A 22903-nucleotide genomic window follows, 5' to 3' on the forward strand; every position below is an offset into this window, starting at 1 on the left:
GAATTAATACTGATAACAAGAAAACGCACAAATATTAAATGATTGGTGAGTGCATAAAGATTTACTGTGGTCTCATAAGGTAGAAATACCACTATTTTTGCACATTTCTTTCAAATTACACTCGGTATCCTCCAATGTGAGATCCATTGTTTTAGACATTTATCATCCGTTTTGATATATAACAAAATAATTGTACTAATTTTGGTAAATCTTATTTGGGAGTAAGAGTCTTCTTTAAAAGTAGCCCAGTATTCCCACATTTAATGTAGTTCTTTATTTTCACAAATCGCCCCACACATAGGTGGCATATTATGGCGTAGTTTATAGGGTTGTCACACTGTATTATGTAACTTTAAATCTAGAAAGTCAGTGTTCACTTTACACAAATTTTGCATAACAAAGTTGTGAATTTCACAACTAAAATTCAATAATAAATGTTCAAATACCGGGTATATCAAATATAAAAGTACTTTGTTGGAATGAAAATTAGCTTTGTTGGTGCGCGCATAGGGAGCTCGATGTTTCAAATTAAAAGCCTTGCGTAGAGGGCTCGATGTCTCACATCATCAGTCTTGCGTAGAGCGCTAGATGTGTGATATCATCGGTCTTGCGTGGAGGGCTTGATGTGTCATATCATCGGTCTTGCGTAGAGGGCTAGATGATTCAAATTAGTCACATGATTTGTTTGAAAACTTTTATGTGTGTTACTTAATACAAAGTCGTTACACAAGCATTCATGCTTCATATTTCAGAAGTCAGTGAGTACAGAGGAATTGACAGCTGAAATGGCGAACTTGGAAGGACTTATGAAAGACTTAAATGCCATAACACAACAAGACTTTGAGTGCTAGCACAAGACTTACCAAATTACTGCATTAGAAAGGTTAATTGTATGAATGCTAACACATGAAGACTGGTTTGTTGGCATGGGTTAGTGGTGTACTAAATTAAACAGTTAGTTATGTGACTTGAATGCCCAAACACAATTAGACTTGAGAGCTGACATGTGACTTAGTGTTTTATTGCATTAAATGGTAAATTGTATGGCTGAACGCAACATGACTGTGTTGTACCAAATGTCCATTGTGTTAAACCTCAAGAGTACATTAGAATCTTTCTGAAGATAGAACATTAAATGTCTGTTGTGTTACTACTTTGTTATTGAGGATGAGGAAGACTTTTGACTTGTGCATTGAGACCTCATTTTGCAAAATGGCATTCTAGTGATAGTGAATACAAAAACTCAAAGAAAGAGTTCTAAGTAATTTAGAAAAGAGGATAAATGGGTGGACAATGTGATTGGTTGTTTCATTACCCAATGGTGTGTTTAAAATGGCAGGGTGCATGGGAATATTTATAAAACCAGGAATGGACAATATGGTTTGATGACATTTGTGCAGTGGATTATGAAAAACTGGAAAAGACGCAGAATGGATTCAAGAATGGATAAAGAAGAAACCAAGGATGTTCAGATATATACATCGTAGCAGCTCTGTTTGGCTAAAAGATTATTTACTTATTCACCAATTATAATTCAATTATTGGACAATTATTATTTAGTTATGTGTTTATATGTAACTGATAATCAAAGAAGATCTGTATACTGCTGATTTTAATACAATGTACCAGAATTAGGAGATTGTTTTTTTCTTATATAAATTCTGAATCAGTTGTAGGAAATACAGGATGTTGAAAAAGTAGGACTTGTATTTAACTCTGAACATTTATGATATTGATATGTTGTACAGTATGAAATGTTTTGAAAATCAGAATCAAAATGGTGCCATTGTTTTCATAATATTTGTACTCATATTCATAATCATATACATGCAGTTAAGGAATTATTTGCACGCATATCATGGGCATAACATTATAAGTTACACCATTTATTGCCAATTTTGTATTGTATTTTATTGATTTTATATTTTCTGATGTAAGTTTTATATATTTTATACTAAGTGAAAATATTTTAATTGAAAATGGATTGTATTTCTGATAATGGAGAGCAGTTATATAGATTGATGTTTGAATTAAACTTGCATCATAATCAACGCTGTATGGGTTAATAGTTAGATACAGAAATTGCCTCTTCCCCAGCTTAAATGAAAAGCATAATATTCTTGCTTCCAAAGATCAACCACATGTGTTTCTGATGATCATTTCGAGTACCGTATACCGTTTACATATAGAGTAAGAGACATTGCCTATTACTAGGCCCTATATCATGTTAACCTGGTGTTTTCCAATTATCATTTTGAAATACACAGGCATTATAAACAAGCTTTGGACTAAAATGAACATTTATTGCAATTTTCAAGCAAAGAATCAGAGATTAAATACAGGCCAATGTTAGTTACTCATCATAGTGCAAGAACTCAACATCTGCTTCTATTTGTATATGCAGCTATTGACTTATTGCATTAGGGTGACTGTAGTTCTGTTTTATTTATCATTTAAGCAATGCTGATGCGAAAGTTTGGACCATATTTCTATGTGGTGAATCATTATGAACAAGGTCTCATGTGTATATTGTGTTATGTACATTTTGTATTGTTTTATCTCTGTGTTTATTTTAAGGGTGTTTTATTGTGTTTTTTATGTTTGCTGATATAACTTGATTTGTAGGGGTTCTAAATTTCAGGATGAATCAGATTTCAACTTCAGACTATTCAGATGTAAGAATCTTTTTTGCTAGCACATTAACATTAATAACAATAGAAAAACCCTTAAAGCTGCACTCGCACAGATTAAACGTTTATGCCACTGTTTTTAGTTTTTGTCTTAGAACGAGCCATTTTTTTTTTTCGAAAATCCATGGAAACCAGTCAATATTAATGCTGAACAAAAATTAGATCACATATTTTTATATTAAATTTCAACAATTGATGTTTTGTGCATTTTTCTTAAACCGTTAGTAACGTTTAAGCCATAAAACATTAATTTTCGAAATAAAATATAAAAATTACGATTTGATATTTCGAAGCAGTCCTATACCATTGGTTTGCAGATTTTTACGCAAAATATTTGCTCTTTCGAAGACAAAAAATAAAAAAAGTTGTAAAAATGGTAATCTGTAAAAGTGCAGTTTTAAAAGGGGTCTAGGCCACAGCCTTCCAAAAACAGCAGCCTAGAAAGACCATTCAATAGGGGGCCAGGCCTTAAAGTGTACTTTGGAAATAAGTCCCTTTTAAGGGTTATGTTTTAGGAATTACAATTTAAGCAACCTTTAAAACCTTCGATTGCATGAACCACAGCAAACAGAAGTGGTCTAATTGTTAACCTGATGTAATCTAACAATGGTCGTAGTTTCTTCATACTGAAAATAGAATTTTGGTTACCACGGTGTGATGTTAGTGTAAGCCATTTTTTCTTTAAGGCATTTTACTTTTTTTACTTTGCTTAAAACATATTAAATACAGAGCCAAAATCTGATAATTCAAAAAATGTACTGAGACCCTTTTCTGCATGAACCATTCAGAACTCTTAGGCCATTTTCATTGTAAAACAACCTCTGTTGTATATGATTCTTATCAAGTTGAACAAATGAAGGTAGAACGTTATGGAATTATACTTCCATGTGGAGATACAACAGTTATGCATCCAGAATGTTTGGATTATTTCGTTTTATTTTTTAACTATCATAAAATGTTAACCTATTCCATGTCTTCTCATAAGTTCTATGAATTTTATGTTTTTAATGCAAGATATCTGTTTTGTTAAATACCTAATATCTTTTACTATGAGTTGTGAACAATATTGTTTTACATTATTTTAGTTTGTTATTTTATGAATTTCTGTTACATATTTTCTTGTTGCATATGTAGGAATACAAGTATATCTATCTTATTTAAGCTGTTAGATATAGATTAGTGATTGGTCAGCCATTTTTTAAATTTAAACCTCCACCTTATAGTACTACTGTTAGGTTACATAGCACCATTTTTTACTGACAACATTTGAACAGACGTTTTAGTGCTAAAGGGTCAGGAAACTTGGAATCTGATGTGTATAACTATGCTATGGGGACAAATTTTGTAACCAATAACTCAATAACTGTTGCATGACGTGTTCAGGTGATCAGGAATAAGACATTTAGATATCCGACGGCTTCCAATTTGGTGCATATCAATACCACTGTTAGGCTATTGTAGATGTATTTTTTGACTTTCTGGCAATGGTCAAATAATGGCGTTGCAAATATTAAACCTCACGCATTGTACTCAACAAATGGTGAACACCACAATTTCTTTGTAAAAAATAAGTTTAAAGCAAGTAATTTGTCCAAATGAAATGAGATGATTAAAAAAAAATCAAGTTGGATCATGATGAAACGAAAGAAACAAACCTTGATATTTTTGTAAATTCATTATTCTATCACTTCTAATTGTCTAATATCTTCATACAATAGTGCTTATTGTTTTATAAGTTGACTAATTGTATGGGGGATTTTTGTATATTTTACATCGCATTATTTTTTTTTATCATTTTGTATAGTTGTGAATAGAGCGATAACTTATTGGTAATAGGATGTGTACAGAACCAACGTTCAATTAACGTGTTGTGAGCATTTTACGTTTTAAATTGTGTTTTATATGTTTTTATTTTTAAATATGTCATTCATAAAGGGACTCTTACAATTTATTTTTTATTACCTGATGGTCATCGGTTTATTGTAAATTATCACGCATAAACACGTATTATATACATGACATAAAACACTAACAAATACACAGGTAATTTCATCCCTAAAGGCATATCAGTAACCATGTCATAGAGTAATGTGAAAATCTATCACATACATTCAATATAAAATGAGAACTGCTTATGTTTTATATGATCAGATATGGATATTTTAATGACCAATGCAATGCTAAAAAATTGAAATCATCATTAGAAAAAAATGGTGTTCACAAATATTAGAAAATATGAAGACAAAAATGCATATTTTTATTATTTTCTTGTCAGTTAAATAGTGTTTGATGTCTGTAATAGTAAAGAACCCTTTATAAAATGAATTTGATACAGTTTAATGTCAATTCATTTCTGTGTGTGTTTTTATCATGTTTTATTGTCTCATAAATTTTGTCAATGATTCGTATTCAATTCATGGTTAGGAATGCGCTGTGATGTTTTCAATTGCATTAGTCCATTAAAAAGTGAATTATGATGTTTTCATTTAACTTGTCCATTAAAAACATGAATCACGATGTTTTCAATTTCACAAGACCATTAAACACATGGATAACGATGTTTTCATTTTAACTTGTCCATTAAAAACAAACGTTATGATGTTTTCAATTCAACTGGTCCATTAAAACATGTGCAAGGATGTTATCAAATTCACAAAACCATTAAAACATGCATATATATGTGTTACCATTCTCCTTTTCATTTATTTGTGTATATGTTTAATTCACTTTTAGGTCATTTTTAGCTGGTGGGTTTTTGAACAAAATAAAGTATTGTGATAGCCTTGGTGTTTGGAATGGCTGGGAAAACTTTAATCTTGGCAGTTAGTTAAGATCGTATAACCGAGATGTTCAAATGAAACTTGATACAAAGGTTGCCGGAGACAATATTCACATGAAAGTATAGAATGTCCCATAACTCCGGCTGAAATTGTAACTCTGATATGCCCTTGATTCAACCAGAAACAACAATGGAACAGAGGAGTTTTGTTGTTCGCTACGTGGCACTTGCGTTTAAAGCTGTACTCTCACATATTGCTATTTTTGACATTTACATCTATCTATATATATATATATATATGTATTCTAAGAAGCCGCTGATTTTGGTATCAACTAACAATATCACAAATCTCAGCAGTTTGAAAAACTGCCAAAAACTCCTTGTTCTCAAAGTGTTAGTAACGCTTTAAGCCATAATATAGCAATTTATGAACGTTAATATGAATAACTGCGATTTGATCTTTTGTCAGCAGTCGTGTATCACTGATTCCATACACTTACGCAAAATTTAGCTCCAAGATAAAATATGTAATACAGTTGCCAGAACGGTCAATCTGTGAGAGTGCATCTTTAAACAGACGTCACACATTTGTAACGGCATTATGAATTTTACATTAGTGCCTCACATTTTAACATACTGTAGTTTGCCATTCATACAATTTCTGATCGTATATGACATGTATATTTGAATGAAAATGATAATGTAATAAAGATGGAGAAACATGCTTTGACTTTCATCGTTTTACCCCAATACATTTTAATTAGAGGACAATATCAGCATTAACGAATACGAAGTGTGCTGACTTTGCTACATGATAACCTCATTATAGATTGAATGAACAAAATGCTATTTTCACTGACAGTGAAAAGAATTAAGAACATATTTGAGATTTAGAGGCTGTGACAGTGACACATCCTAGACGTTGTGAAAGTGACAGAGCCAAGAGGTTGTGAATGGTAACGAGCCTATAGGTTGTTATAGCGACATATCCGAGAAGTTGTCACATAGCCATTAGGTTGTTAAAGTGTCATACCCTAGAGGTGTAAAAGTGACATAGTCTAGTAGCGACATAAGCTAGAGGATGTTATAGGGTCATACCCTAGAGGTTGCATAAGTGACATAGTGTAGTAGCGACATAAGCTAGAGGTTGTGACAGTGTTATATATTCTAGAGGTTATAAACGTGACATAGTGTAGTAGCGACACAAACTAGAGATTGTGATAGTGTCATTTCCTAGATATTGTGACATTGCCATAGGGTAAAGGTAGTGACAGCTACATGGCCTGAAGGTTTTGACAATAACAAAGACATGTGCTTTTTACTGTCGGTTTCTTTCACGATTATATACTCTTGGTATAGCAAATTATTTTTCAGTCATTGATCTCTTCCTTCAATTATTTTCTGACTATTTGAAGCAAACATGCAATTTCTTAAACCTCCGTTACTGTCGCCGTCACACTTGTCATGCTCATAAATACTTAAAGAATCGTCTATGACACTATCACAACATTAACTAAATACATTTAAACAATGCTTAAAATATTAATCTCTATACTAGTATATAGACCTAAACATAAAGGTAATGCTGCCTAAAATTAAACATATTGGATACGCAGCAACTCTACTTAACGAAAAACTGTGTGCTTCGTGGCACTTTACAACTAAGTATCCGGTACCTATAACAGCCGCCCGAAATGTTACCCTTGTGTACCCTCCGATCATACGGATGTCCGGTAGCAGTCAATAGTTTTGGCCATAATGAGATGCGATGCTTACGAACTGGGGATCCCAAATTTCTGTCTATAAGGCACTGGAGGTAACTTTAGGCATTATCTGTCTCTAAAAATTATGTAATGCTTGTGCTTCTGTTGAACAGGTACTTTTCTGCTAGTGACTTTTATTTTGGGCCGTTTCTATTCGACTCACCCTCAAATACAAATCTGCGCCTATGCGCTAAACCTGTTGTCTGCTTGCCGGTGCAAATAAATCTCATACACAGTGTTCTCCCTTGACAAGCAGAATGCAGCTCTGGCTTAAGCCGGAATTCAGCTATATATACCTTTTAATGCTTAACTTCTCTTTCCTTTTTATAGGTTTTTGTAGGTATATTTCGTTAAAATGCAATAAATCCATACTACTGGTAATTTTCATATAATTTACCCATACAATCGTTTATTTTTTAGAGTCACGTGATTAACATGGTGTGTGCCCAAATATATACGCGAGGCATAAGGGAATGTTGACGTGCTTACTGTGCCCAAACCAGAGTTTTCCAAGTACAATATACGCGTTATAAACACAAAATCGAGCTGCAGCTGGTTCACACGCTCCGGATGTTAAAACAAACGAAATAGTGCACTTGTTAAGGTCTTCTGTTTAGAAAATTATTTTTTATTATTATTTTAACGGCGTAATAGTTTACTGTTGAATACGGAATAAAGTAAAGAAAGAAAATGCAATGATACCAACTATTTGAAGAATTTGCAAACTATGATGTTGCATTATCACAGAAATACAGGTGTACGAGGAACAACACTATACTCTCTACATCCTAACCGACCGTCTACCACCAAAGAGGTTTTTGTTAAATTTTGGCCAACTTTGCAAGTGGTTAAAACGAGTTAACGAGTTTTCCCAGTATGTGTCTCCTACAACACCTTCTGTTTTCTAATTCCGTTGTTCACATATCAGAGGTTGTTTACAAGTAGGCAGGAACTACATTTATAGAATGATTATGATCTTTTTACAGTTTTGCAGGTCAGCATGTAACATTACTCATATCTTTCTCTCTTTCAGTGAAGCCACAACAGACAGGGACCCCATTTAAAAAGGTTCACACGGCTTTTCCCATTTCTAGCGGACCAATTAAACCCCGCGCCATGATGGCCCCTATGAGGTCCCCTAAACCAGGTGTTCTGAAAACAGAAGCAGAAGAAGATATTCAGGTTTGTAGTTGTTTAAAGTTACTCTCTTATTCAAAATCAATACATGCACATGTATAACAAACATAAATTTTGAGTAATCAAACTTTAACTTATAAAATAATGCATTTAAGGAAAATACTCATTTATACTGATAACAAGAAAACGCACAAATATTTAATGATTGGTGAGTGCATAAAGATTTTCTGTGGTCTACTATCGTCTCATAAGGTAGAAATACCATGTTTTTTTGCACATTTCTTTCCAATTACACTCGGTATCCTCCATTGTGAGATCCATTGTTTTAGACATTTATTATCCGTTTAGATATATCAAAACAATTGTATCAATTTTGGTAAATCTTATTTGGGAGTAAGAGTGCTTCTTTAAAAGTAGCCCAGTATTCCCACATTTAATGTAGTTCTTTATTTTCACAAATCGCCCTACACATAGGTGGCATATTATGACGCATAGGGAGCTCGATGTTTCAAATTAAAAGCCTTGCATAGAGGGCTCGATGTGTCATATCATCTGTCTTGCGTAGAGGGCTAGATGATTCAAATTACTCACATGATTTGTTTGAAATCTTTTATGTGTGTTACTTTATACAAAGTCGTTACACCAGCATTCATACTTCATATTTCAGAAGTCAGTGAGTACAGAGGAATTGACAGCTGAAATGGCGAACTTGGAAGGACTTATGAAAGACTTAAATGCCATAACACAACAAGACTTTGAGTGCTAGCACAAGACTTACTAAATTATTGCATTAGAAAGGTTAATTGTATGAATGCTAACACATGAATACTTGTTTGTTGGCATGGGTTAATGGTGTACTAAATTAAACAGTTAAATATGTGACTTGAATGCCAAAACACAATTAGACTTGAGAGTTGACATGTGAGTTAGTGTTTTATTGCATTAAATGGTAAATTGTATGGCTGAACGCAACATGACTGTGTTGTAGCAAAATTTCCATTTTGTTAATTTTGTTTAACCTCACGAGTACATTAGAATTTTTCTGAAGATAGAACATTAAATGTCTGTTGTGTTACTACTTTGTTATTGAGGATGAGGAAGACTTTTGACTTGTGCATTGAGACCTCATTTTGCAAAATGGCATTCTAGTGATAGTGAATACAAAAACTCAAAGAAAGAGTTCTAAGTAATTTAGAAAAGAGGATAAATGGGTGGACAATGTGATTGCTTGTTTCATTACCCAATGGTGTGTTTAAAATGGCAGGGTGCATGGGAATATTTATAAAACCAGGAATGGACAATATGGTTTGATGACATTTGTGCAGTGGTTTATGAAAAACCGGAAAAGACACAGAATGGATTCAAAAATGGATAAAGAAGAAACCAAGGATGTTCAGATATATACATCGTAGCAGCTCTGTTTGGCTAAAAGATTATTTACTTATTCACCAGTTATAATTCAATTATTGAACAATTATAATTTAGTTATGTGTTTATATGTAACTGATAATCAAAGAAGATCTGTATACTGCTGATTTTAATACAATGTACCAGAATTTTTTTTTCTTATATAAATTCTGAATCAGTTGTAGGAAATACAGGATGTTGAAAAAGTAGGACTTGTATTTAACTCTGAACATTTATGATATTGATATGTTGTACAGTATGAAATGTTTTGAAAATCAGAATCAAAATGGTGCCATTGTTTTCATAATATTTGTACTCATATTCATAATGATATACATGTAGTTAAGGAATTATTTGCACGCATATCATGGGCATAACATTATAAGTTACACCATTTATTGCCAATTTTGTATTGTATTTTATTGATTTTATATTTTCTGATGTAAGTTTTATATATTTCATATTTCAAGTAAAAATATTTTGATTGAAAATAGATTGTATTTCTGATAATGGAGAGCAGTTATATAGATTGATGATTGAATTAAACTTGCATCATAATCAACGCTGTATGGGTTAATAGTTAGATACAGAAATTGCCTCTTCCCCAGCTTAAATGAAAAGCATAATATTCTTGCTTCCAAAGATCAACCACATGTGTTTCTGATGATCATTTCGAGTACCGTATACCGTTTACATATAGAGTAAGAGACATTGCCTATTACTAGGCCCTATATCATGTTAACCTCGTGTTTTCCAATTATCATTTTGAAATACACAGGCATTATAAACAAGCTTTGGACTAAAATGAACATTTATTGCAATTTTCAAGCAAAGAATCAGAGATTAAATACAGGCCAATGTTAGTTACTCATCATAGTGCAAGAACTCAACATCTGCTTCTATTTGTATATGCAGCTATTGACTTATTGCATTAGGGTGACTGTAGTTCTGTTTTATTTATCATTTAAGCAATGCTGATGCTAAAGTTTGGACCATATTTCTATGTGGTGAATCATTATGAACAAGGTCTCATGTGTATATTGTGTTATGTACATTTTGTATTGTATTTTATCTCTGTGTTTATTTTAATGCTGTTTTATTGTTTGTTTGTTTTTTATGTTTGCTGATATAACATGAATTTGTAGGGGTTCTAAATTTCAGGATGAATCAGATTTCAACTATTTAGATGTAAAGAATATTTTTTGCTAGCACATTTACATCAATAACAATAGAAAAACCCTTACTGCTGCACTCGCACAGATTAAACGTTTATGCCACTGTTTTTAGTTTTAGTCTTAGAAAGAGCCATTTTTTTTTTCGAAAATCCATGGAAACCAGTCAATATTAATGCTGAACAAAAATTAGATCACAGATTTTTATATTAAATTTCAACAATTGATGTTTTGTGCATTTTTCTTAAACCGTTAGTAACGGTTTAAGCCATAAAACATTAATTTTCGAATTAAAATATAAAAATTTACGATTTGATATTTCGAAGCAGTCCTATACCATTGGTTTGCAGATTTTTACGCAAAATATTTGCTCTTTCGAAGACAAAAAATAAAAAAAAGTTGTAAAAATGGTAATCTGTAAAAGTGCAGTTTTAAAAGGGGTCTAGGCCACAGCCTTCCAAAAACAGCAGCCTAGAAAGACCATTCAATATGGGGCCAGGCCTTAAAGTGTACTTTGGGAATAAATCCCTTTTAAGGGTTATGTTTTAGGAATTACAATTTAAGCAACTTTTAAAAACTTCGATTGCATGAACCACAGCAAACAGAAGTGGTCTAATTGTTAACCTGATGTGATCTAACAATGGACATAGTTTCTTCCTACTGAAAATAGAATTTTGGTTACCACGGTGTGATGTTAGTTTAAGCCATGTTTTCTTTAAGGCATTTTATTTTTTTTTAATTTGCTTAAAACATATTAAATACGAAGCCATAATCTGATAATTCAAAAAATGTACTGAGACCCTTTTCTGCATGAACCATTCAGAACTCCTAGGCCATTTTCATTGTAAAACAAGCTCTGTTGTATATGATTCTTATCAAGTTGAACAAATGAAGGTAGAACGTTATGGAATTATACTTCCATGTGGAGATACAACAGTTATGCATCCAGAATGTTTGGATTATTTCATTTATTTTTTAACGTTCATTAAATGTTAACCTATTCCATGTCTTCTCATAAGTTCTATGAATTTTATGTTTTTAATGCAAGATATCTGTTTTGTTCTTTTACTATGAGTTGTGAACAATATTGTTTTACATATTTTAGTTTGTTATTTTATGATTTTTTTTACATATTTTCTTGTTGCATATGTAGGAATACATGTATATCTATCTTATTTAAGCTGTTAGATAAAGATTAGTAATTGGTCAGCCATTTTATAAATTTAAACCTCCACCTTATAGTACTACTGTTAGGATACATAGCACCATTTTTTACTGACAACATTTGAACAGATGTTTTAGTGCTAAAGGGTCAGGAAACTTGGAATCTGATGTGTATAACTATGCTATGGGGACAAATTTTGTAACTAATAACTCAATAACTGTTGCATGACGTGTTCAAGTGATCATGAATAAGACATTTAGATATCCGACGGCTTCCAATTTGGTGCATATCAATACCACTGTTAGGCTATTGTAGATGTATTTTTTGACTGTCTGGCAATGGTCAAATAATGGCGTTGCAAATATTAAACCTCACGCATTGTACTCAACAAATGGTGAACACCACAATTTCTTTGTAAAAAATAAGTTTAAAGCAAGTAATTTGTCCAAATGAAATGAGATGATTAAAAAAAATTCAAGTTGGATCATGATGAAACGAAAGAAACAAACCTTGATATTTTTGTAAATTCATTATTCTATCACTTCTAATTGTCTAATATCTTCATACAATAGTGCTTATTGTTTTATAAGTTGACTAATTGTATGGGGGATTTTTGTATATTTTACATCGCATTATTTTTTTTATCATTTTGTATAGTTGTGAATAGAGCGATAACTTATTGGTAATAGGATGTGTACAGAACCAACGTTCAATTAACGTGTTGTGAGCATTTTACGTTTTAAATTGTGTTTTATATGTTTTTATTTTTAAATATGTCATTCATAAAGGGACTCTTACAATTTATTTTTTATTACCTGATGGTCATCGGTTTATTGTAAATTATCACGCATAAACACGTATTATATACATGACATAAAACACTAACCAATACACAGGATAATTTCATCGGTAAAGGCATATCAGTAACCATGTCATAGAGTAATGCGAAAATCTATCACATACATTCAATATAAAATGAGAACTGCTTATGTTTTATACGATCAGATATGGATATTTTAATGACCAATGCAATGCTAAAAAATTGAAATCATCATTAGAAAAAAATGGTGTTCACAAATATTTGAAAATATGAAGACAAAAATGCATATTTTTATTGTTTTCTTATCAGTTTAAATAGTGTTTGATGTCTGTAATAGTAAAGAACCCTTTAAAAAATGAATATGATACAGTTTTCTGTTAATTCATTACTGTGTGTGTTTTTATCATGTTTTATTGTCTCATAAATTTTGTCAATGTTTCGTATTCGATTCATGGTTAGGAATGCGCTGTGATGTTTTCAATTGCATTAGTCCATTAAAAAGTGAATTATGATGTTTTCATTTAACTTATCCATTAAAATATGAATCATGATGTTTTCAATTTCACAAGACCATTAAACACATGGATAAAGATGTTTTCAATTAAACTTGTCTGTTAAAAACAAACGTTATGATGTTTTCAATTCAATAGGTCCATTAAAACATGTGTAAGGATGTTATCAAATTCACAAAACCATTAAAACATGCATATATATTTGTTACCATTTTCCTTTTCATTTATTTGTGTATATGTTTAATTCACTTTTAGGTCATTTTTAGCTGGTGGGTTTTTGAACAAAATGAAGTATTGTGATAGCCTTGGTGTTTGGAATGGCTGGGAAAACTTAAATCTTGGAAGTTAGTTAAGATCGTATAACCGAGATGTTCAAATGAAACTTGGTACAAAGGTTGTCGGAGACAATATTCACATGAGTGTATAGAATATCCCATAACTCCGGCTGAAATAGTAACTCTGATATGCCCTTGATTCAACCAGAAACAACAGTGGAACAGAGGAGTTTTGTTGTACGCTACGTGGCACTTGCGTTTAAAGCTGCACTCTCACATATTGCTATTTTTGACATTTATATATATATACATTTTCTAAGAAGATTTTGGTATCAATGCTTTCATTTCAGTCATATGAGAGAACTAAAAATATCACAAATCTCAGCAGTTTGAAAAACTGCCAACAACTCCTTTTTCTTAAAGTGTTAGTAACGCTTTAAGCCACAACATAGCAATTTTGGAACGTTGATATGAATAACTGCTATTTGATCTTTTGTCAGCAGTCGTGTATCACTGATTCCATACACTTACGCAAAATTTAGCTCATTCCAAAACAAAATATGTAAAATAGTTGCCAGAACGGTCAATCTGTGAGAGTGCATCTTAAAACAGACGTCACACATTTGTAACGGCATTATGAATTTGACATTAGTGCCTCACATTTTAACATACTGTAGTTTGCCATTCATACAATTTCTGATCGTATATGACATGTATATTTGAATGAAAATGATAATGTAATAAAGATGGAGAAACATGCTTTGACTTTCATCACCAGTAAATCGTTTTACCCCAATACATTTTTATTAGAGGACAATATCAGCATTAATGAATACGAAGTGTGCTGACTTTGCTACATGATAACCCCATTATAGATTGAACTTACAAAATGGTATATTCACTGACACTGAAAAGAATTAAGAACACATTTGAGATTCAGAGGCTGTGACAGTGACACATCCTAGACGACGAAAATAAGAAAATTAAATTTTTGTTTGCATAGACATTTTACACACGCAGACAGATTTTAACAAGCTATAGATTGCCCTTTTTCGCAGTACTGTTCATGCTTTTCAAATGGGGCATTTCGCCCTTAATAAAACCTTTCAGTTTCCCATGGAATAATATGGCACAAACAAGGGACCACGTTTTGCAATGAAACTAAAGAAAGACAGCAATAAACCTTCGTTACAGAAAGGTAACGAAGTTTTTATGTTTGTCATTGTGTCAATGTGTTAGTAATCGACAAGTGATCATATTATATATGTTATTTATGTTGTGTTACCAATTGAACATCGCTAACATATCATGCTTAATATTGCAATGGTCCAATAACGGTGATAAAGACAGTGTATGTCATATTGCTATTAAGCCAAATGGTTATTGTTCTCAGTTTTCCATTTAGATTGTTTAATTTTATATTATTTTATCATGATAGTCTTTGTCAAAACCAGACAATACGTAAGTTTGTGCTACGGGTCCCAAGAGTCACCAGTCACGAATGTTTATATATACAACATGAACATAATATATAAAAAACCTTCGTTACTATTACTATTGATATTATGTCAACAACTACACATTATATTAATCGACTTTTAATATCTGATTGATATGGCAAATTTGTTAAAACGAAATGCATATTCGTAACTCGAAACGCTTCTTTGAAAGGACAATGACACATGTATGTGTTTTCGTAGCTGAAATTGCTTTTGATATTGTAAATATTCAATAAATTTAAAATCATTTAAATAATTCTTTGCATCTTGTTTTTTAAAGAAGGTAGGTAAACCAAAGAAATTAGTGTACGAAAACACAGTTTAGAGGCAAAATTAGCAATTAAATTTATAAGTGCCAATGACTCCGGTAACGAAGGTATTTGTGTTGTCGTTTTTGTTATGGGTCGTTGCCTTTGAAATAATGTAACTAAGTTAATAGTGATGCATTCAACATTTTCTGGACAGTCGACATTTATTTTTTTACTTTATTTTTTCATATTTTTAAACGCCATTGGACCTTCTTATTGAAATTAATGATAACGGTTTTAAACAATTTAAATACAATTTCCACTTATGCAACCTCTAGTGTACGTCTCTGCTAGTGTCAGTCGTGATTCGTTAATAATACTCTCGGGTGGACTTAAAACAGGACATTTAAAGATGGCTGGATGTTGTGTATTTCAATTGAGCGTTGTGTCCTTGGAAGATATTGCTTTTTGATTATCGAACAAGAGATAACCTCAATGATAATGGAATACTGCACGTTTGGTGCATGTTAACAGTGAGTTGTGTCCTTGGTAGACTGGTAGTTCACTTTAGCAGAGCTTTGAAAATAATATATACTGCTTTATGCTTATCATAATCCATGCATTGTATCATGCAAAGCCGGCTATGATCGTTGCCACTATAAACTGTTCAAATAAAACGAAGCTTGTGTCATAAGATAAGCCTGTTGACCGGCAACCTGACTTCCATATTTCCAAACCAAATACGTTAGCTCAATGTTTAATTTCTATATTTATAGGATCACATAAATGCCATCTAGAGAGAACTACATAATGCCAAATGCCCACTTAGTCATACTTTATAAGAAATGATAAATTACAAAGCATACCATTTACAGACATTTATTCAATAGCTCAGCAATGTATACCACACACACGCAATTACTCAATCACTTACAGCAATACATATCATATACACACATAAATCGCTGATAGCAATATAATAGCATATACATATATTAATCGCTGATAGCAATATAATATCATATACACACATTAATTCGATCGCTGATAACAATACATATCATATACACACATTAATTCAATCGCTGATAACAATACATATCATATACACACGTTAATTCAATCGCTGATAACAAAACATATCATATACACACATTAATTCAATCGCTGATAACAATACATATCATATACACACATTAATCGCTGATAACAACACATATCATATACACACATTAATTCAATCGCTAATAACACTATATATCATATACACACATTAATTCAATCACTTATAACAACACATAACATTAACACACATTAATCGCTGATAGCAATCATATACACACATTTATTTAACCTCTAAAAGCAATTCATTTTGTAAACAAACATTTCTTCAATATCGCATTGCAAAACGTATCTTATACACTCATTAACTTAAACTCTCATAGCAATACAATAAATAAAGTTATCTCACAAAATCCACACAAAGACGTATTACACGTCTTTCGAATATACACTTATTGTAAACAATACAAACAAAGAGTTAATATCCATACAAGTTATTACACACCATCAATACATAGGGTTATTACACACATTGACTTACATATAGTAAGCTCACACCATCCATACATAAAGAAATTACAAACAACCTATACATAGAGTAAATACTTACCATCCATACATTGAGTAATTACATACCGTCGATACATAGAGTTATTACACACAATCTATACATTGAGTTTATACAGTTATTAACACCATCCATATATATAATTATTACACACCGTCCATACATAGAGTTATTACACACCATCTATACATTCAGTTATTAACACCATCCATATATATAATTATTACACACCATCCATACACAGAGTTATTACAAACCATCCATACAAAGCGTTTTAAAAAGTTTTAACACACCATCCATACATATAATTAATACACACCACCCATAAATATAGTTATTACACACCATCCATAAAAAGAGTTATTACACAACATCCATACATTGAGTTATTACACACCATCCATACATATAGTTATTACACACCATCCATACATATAGTTATTACACACCATCCATACAAAGAGTTATTACACACCATCCATACATAGAGTTATTACACACCATCCATACATATAGTTATTACACACCATCCATACATATAGTTATTACACACCATCCATACAAAGAGTTATTACACACCATCCATACATAGAGTTATTACACACCATCCATACATATAGTTATTACACACCATCCATACAAAGAGTTATTACACACCATCCATACATATAGTTATTACACACCATCCATACAAAGAGTTTTTACACACCACCCATACATAGAGTTATTACACACCACCCATACATAGAGTTATTACACACCATCCATACATATAGTTATTACACACCATCCATACAAAGAGTTATTACACACCATCCATACATAGAGTTATTACACACCATCCATACATAAAGTTATTACACACCATCCATACAAAGAGTTATTACACACCACCCATACATAGAGTTATTACACACCATCCATACATATAGTTATTACACACAATCCATACATATAGTTATTACACACCATCCATACATATAGTTATTACACACAATCCATACATATAGTTATGACACACCATCCATACATATAGTTATTACACACCATCCATACATAGAGTTATTACACACCATCCATACAAAGAGTTATTACACACCACCCATACATAGAGTTATTACACACCATCCATACATAGAGTTATTACACACCATCCATACATATAGTTATTACACACAATCCATACATATAGTTATTACACACCATCCATACATATAGTTATTACACACAATCCATACATATAGTTATGACACACCATCCATACATATAGTTATTACACACCATCCATACATATAATTATTACACACCATCCATACAAAGAGTTATTACACACCATCCTTACATATAGTTATTACACACCATCCATACATATAGTTATTACACACCATCCATACATAGAGTTATTACACACCATCTTTACATAGAGTTATTACACACCATCCTTACATAGAGTTATTACACACCATCCATACATAGAGTTATTACACACCATCCTTGCATAGAGTTATTACACACCATCCTTACATATAGTTATTACACACCATCCATACACAGAGTTATTACACACCATCCATACATAGAGTTATTACACACCATCCATACATAGAGTTATTACACACCATCCATACATATAGTTATTACACACCATCCATACATATAGTTATTACACACCATCCATACAAAGAGTTATTACACACCATCCTTACATAGAGTTATGACACACCATCTATATATAGTGCTAATACACACCATCCATACATAGATCTATTACACACCATCCATACATATAATTATTACACACCGTCGGCACATATAGCTAATACACACCATCCATACATAGAGTTATTACACACAATCCATACATAGAGTTATTTCACACCATCTATACATAGAGTTTTTACACACCATCCATACATAGAGTTATTACACACAATCCATACATAGAGTTATTACACACCGTCTTTACATAGATTTTTTACACACCATCTATATATAAAGTTATTACATACAAACCCTACATGGAGTTATAACTCACCATCCATACATACTGTAGATACTTATATTTACGGTTCGAGGCATTTACGCATTTACTATACATTGTATATTACAGAGGTCAATAACACACACTGCTTGCAGCAATCATATTTTGCATCATTTCTATAAACAATTGAACATTTCCAATCCACAATATTTATTTTATGGTATCTTTGGAAATACTTGACCTTATTTACCAAAGTTATATATTTCTTTAATAAAGTACATTAGACTGAATAAGAAAGTGCACATTTGAACGTTTTGAAATTTGACTTGTCAAAGAGTGTTGCCTCGACAGTAAGAATTTGGCAAAACTCGGAAAAAAACATGTTTGTCTCATCCATTTGTCGAAACACAATCATTATAAAATTAATAAACTGCTGACACAATTGCCTTAATTTCATGTACAGTCTACCAATATAAGTAATTCATCACTTTAGCAATCAACTTTTATTAGAAAAGTAAATAAATTGCAGACATAATTAACTTTCGTTAATATTCCATCTACTAAAATCAGTAATTCAACACTATAGTAACTAACTTTAGAAAATAAAATAAATTGCAGATACCATTAACATTCGTTAATGTTCCATCTACTAAAATCAGTAATTCAACACTATAGTAACTAACTATAGAAAAGTAAATAAATTGCAGACATAATTAACTTTCGTTAATATTCCATCTACTAAAATCAGTAATTTAACACTATAGTAACTAACTATAGAAAAGTAAATAAATTGCAGACATAATTAACTTTCGTTAATATTCCATCTACTAAAATCAGTAATTTAACACTATAGTAACTAACTATAGAAAAGTAAATAAATTGCAGACACCATTAATTTTCCATCTACTAAGTTCAATAATTAAACAAAATATAATAACATGGGAAAGTAATTGAATTGCATACACCATTACCTTACGTTCATGTTCCGTCTATATAGTTCAGTAATTGAACAATAAAGTTATTACAATTGGGGAAAGTAAATACATTTCAGACACCATATTGTGTCAATCAATGTACGTTTATGTAACGTCCACTACGTTCAGAAAAATGCAAATAAATTACAGACACCATTAACCTTCGTTCATGTGACGTTTACTATATTCAATACATGAACACTATACTTATTACAATAGAAAAGTAAATAAACTTTACGCATGCTCTTGTACTGTCATCTTCATTTGTTAACGTGTCTTTTTCATTAAAAAACAATGACTCCACAAATTACTATATTCACAAGCTATACAAAGCAAAATACAAAACAATCAATGATCAGTGATTACATGTACCGTCTAATAAGTAGACTATAGGAACAATGTACTTATTTACATGGGCATATTACAAATGATATGAATAACAACGGTTTAAAACTATATGCAGAAATATCCTTAATAAGTAAATTTCAGGAAACGTGTACATACTGATTTCTTTCAGTTTTTTCATAAAATATCAAAGTTATGCAAAGCCAAAACATATCAAACAATGAACTTTCATTGCACGTACCGCTTACTTATTTGAATAAATGAACTATTACTTACTTACATGTGTATACTACAATTGATAGGAAATACAAACTTAAGATTAACATTTTTGTAAAATAACATGTTTGTAAGTAATAGAACTAAATAAATAAATGCAAAAAAACGTGTACAGAAGTGTGATTTAGTTTTATTAGTTCATTTTTTTCATTAGAAACACTGATTCATTCAGAAAATGTATTCACTAGTTATATAAAGCTAAATGAAAATGATACTTTTGAAAAAAGGGGCCAACTAGAAAAGATAACTCTTGATCAAGGGTGCCATATTAAAAAGATAACTCTTGCTAATGGTGGGCAGATAGAAAAGATAACTCTTAATCAAGGTCGAAATATAGAAATGAAAGCTCTTAATTAAAGGAACCAAATGGAAAGAACAACTATAAAGGAGGGCAAAATTGAAAGGACAACTCTTCATAAAGGGGGCCACATTAAGATGGCCATATGAATATCGATTGCTAAAGGTAGCCATATTGAAAAGGTTTCACTTGATTAAGGGGACCAAATGGAAAAACAACTCTTGATAAAGGGGGCAAAAAAAAAGATTTAAAAAAAGATAGCTATTGGTTAAGGGGGCCAAATTGAAAACTCTTGATAAAAAATGTCAAATATAAAAGATAACTCTAGATAAAGGGGTCCACAAAAGATAACTCTTGATAAAGGGGGGTCCACAAAAGATAACTCTTGATAAAGGGGGTCAAATTTAGATGGTTACTCTTGACTCTTGAAAAAAGCGGACCAACTCTTGATAAAGGGGAAAAATATACAAGATAACGTTTGGTAAAGGAGGCCAAATTGAAAATAAACTCTTGATAAAGCAGACCAAAAGAAAAAGATAATTCTTGGTAAAAGGGGCAAATGGAAAAGAGAAGAGTTGAAAAAGGGGACCAATTGAAATGATAATTCTTGGAAAATGGGGTCAAATGCAAAATATAACTCTTGATAAAGGGGGACAAATGGAGAAGATAAATATTGTTATATCAACCGTATGTGCTTGTGTTTCATAATTTATCAAATATACTTACTTGATCCTATCAACAACAAAAAAAACAATTGCCTTTTAAGTTATTTTAAAAGATATACATATGATTCACGTAAATATTTCAAAACTGTGAGAAAACCTGACGAAATTATTTACAAAAGGTCATGCTTAAATAAATTTTGAACTGAAGTATCTAGAACAGCAACAACACATACGTTCAGTCTCACCATAACAGGCACATACTTTGCCAATTGTACTTGCTACACTTTGCATGAATATACTCTCAGTCTCCACATTGCAGGCACACACCTTGTCAATAGTTCTTGTTACACTTTGCATGAATATACTCTCAGAACCCCCATTGCAGGCACAAACTTTGTCAATAGTTCTAGTTACACTTTGCATGAATATACTCTCAGAATCCCCATTGCAGGCACAAACTTTGTCAATAGTTCTAGTTACACTTTGCATGAATATACTCTCAGAATTCCCATTGCAGGAACAAACTTTGTGTATAGTTCTAGTTACACTTTGCATGAATGAACTCTTAATGTCCTCATTGCAGGCACACATTGTGCCAATTCTGTTGTTACATTTTGCTTAATTGAACTCTAAATGTTCTTATTACACTTTGCATGAATGAACTCTCCTTGGTGATCTTACGTGGAATTCAGACGTCCTTTCGATATGAGTGCATTCTTCGTGACTACGGTCTTTTCTGCAGTGGACTCAGCGAGGGCAGACCTGAATCGACAGAAATGTTTCAGCTGGGTGAGAATTTGATATCCGTTCTACTTTTAAAGAAGAAATGATTTTATTCAAACAAACAGGTTATATCATTATTAGCTTATTAACGTTACTACCAGTCATTTCAGATCAGTGTGTATCAGAAATAACAAACATCTGGGCAAGTATTCAATATTTTCCTATTTGGATTTAAGAACGATGTAGCTAATCGGATAACTTCTTATTAATAATTACCAAATGGAGTGAATGAAATCAAGTATGTTTGGCCATAGGATTAACTTAAGTTGCATATTGAATACCCCAGATGTTAAATTGAGTATCATTGTCAAAATAAACGGCATCATGGTGTTGGGCTACTGGTAATACTATTTTATTTTTCAGATCCGCCGGATGCATTCGCATATTTATAACCAGAAGAGCATCAACATTACAGTCAATGTGTTTGTCACTTCCACTGTCATCACTATTAATAAATGTCACGTGTTTCCGGTCCGGATTAAAA

At 31.8% G+C, this 22903-nt stretch overlaps 2 protein-coding genes across 8 annotated transcripts in view; one reads left to right on the forward strand and one right to left on the reverse strand.

Moving 5' to 3' along the window:
- Positions 1-6193, forward strand: part of LOC128221379 (neogenin-like) — a 96648-nt gene extending 90455 nt beyond the window's left edge. For all 7 annotated transcript variants that reach the window (XM_052929989.1, XM_052929992.1, XM_052929988.1 and 4 more), the window contains one exon: positions 753-6193. In XM_052929989.1, coding sequence (XP_052785949.1) covers positions 753-851 — 99 coding nt within the window. In that variant the 3' untranslated portion in view covers positions 852-6193. The remainder of the gene's footprint in view (positions 1-752) is intronic.
- A 10137-nt stretch (positions 6194-16330) lies between these two features.
- LOC128222255 (uncharacterized) overlaps positions 16331-22903 on the reverse strand; it is a 40510-nt gene continuing 33937 nt past the window's right edge. The window contains exon 7 of the mRNA XM_052931213.1: positions 16331-22398. The gene's annotated coding sequence lies outside the window, so the exon portion shown is untranslated. The remainder of the gene's footprint in view (positions 22399-22903) is intronic.

The sequence above is a fragment of the Mya arenaria genome, chromosome 16 (genome assembly GCF_026914265.1).
Source record: "Mya arenaria isolate MELC-2E11 chromosome 16, ASM2691426v1".
Lineage (NCBI taxonomy): Eukaryota > Metazoa > Mollusca > Bivalvia > Myida > Myidae > Mya > Mya arenaria.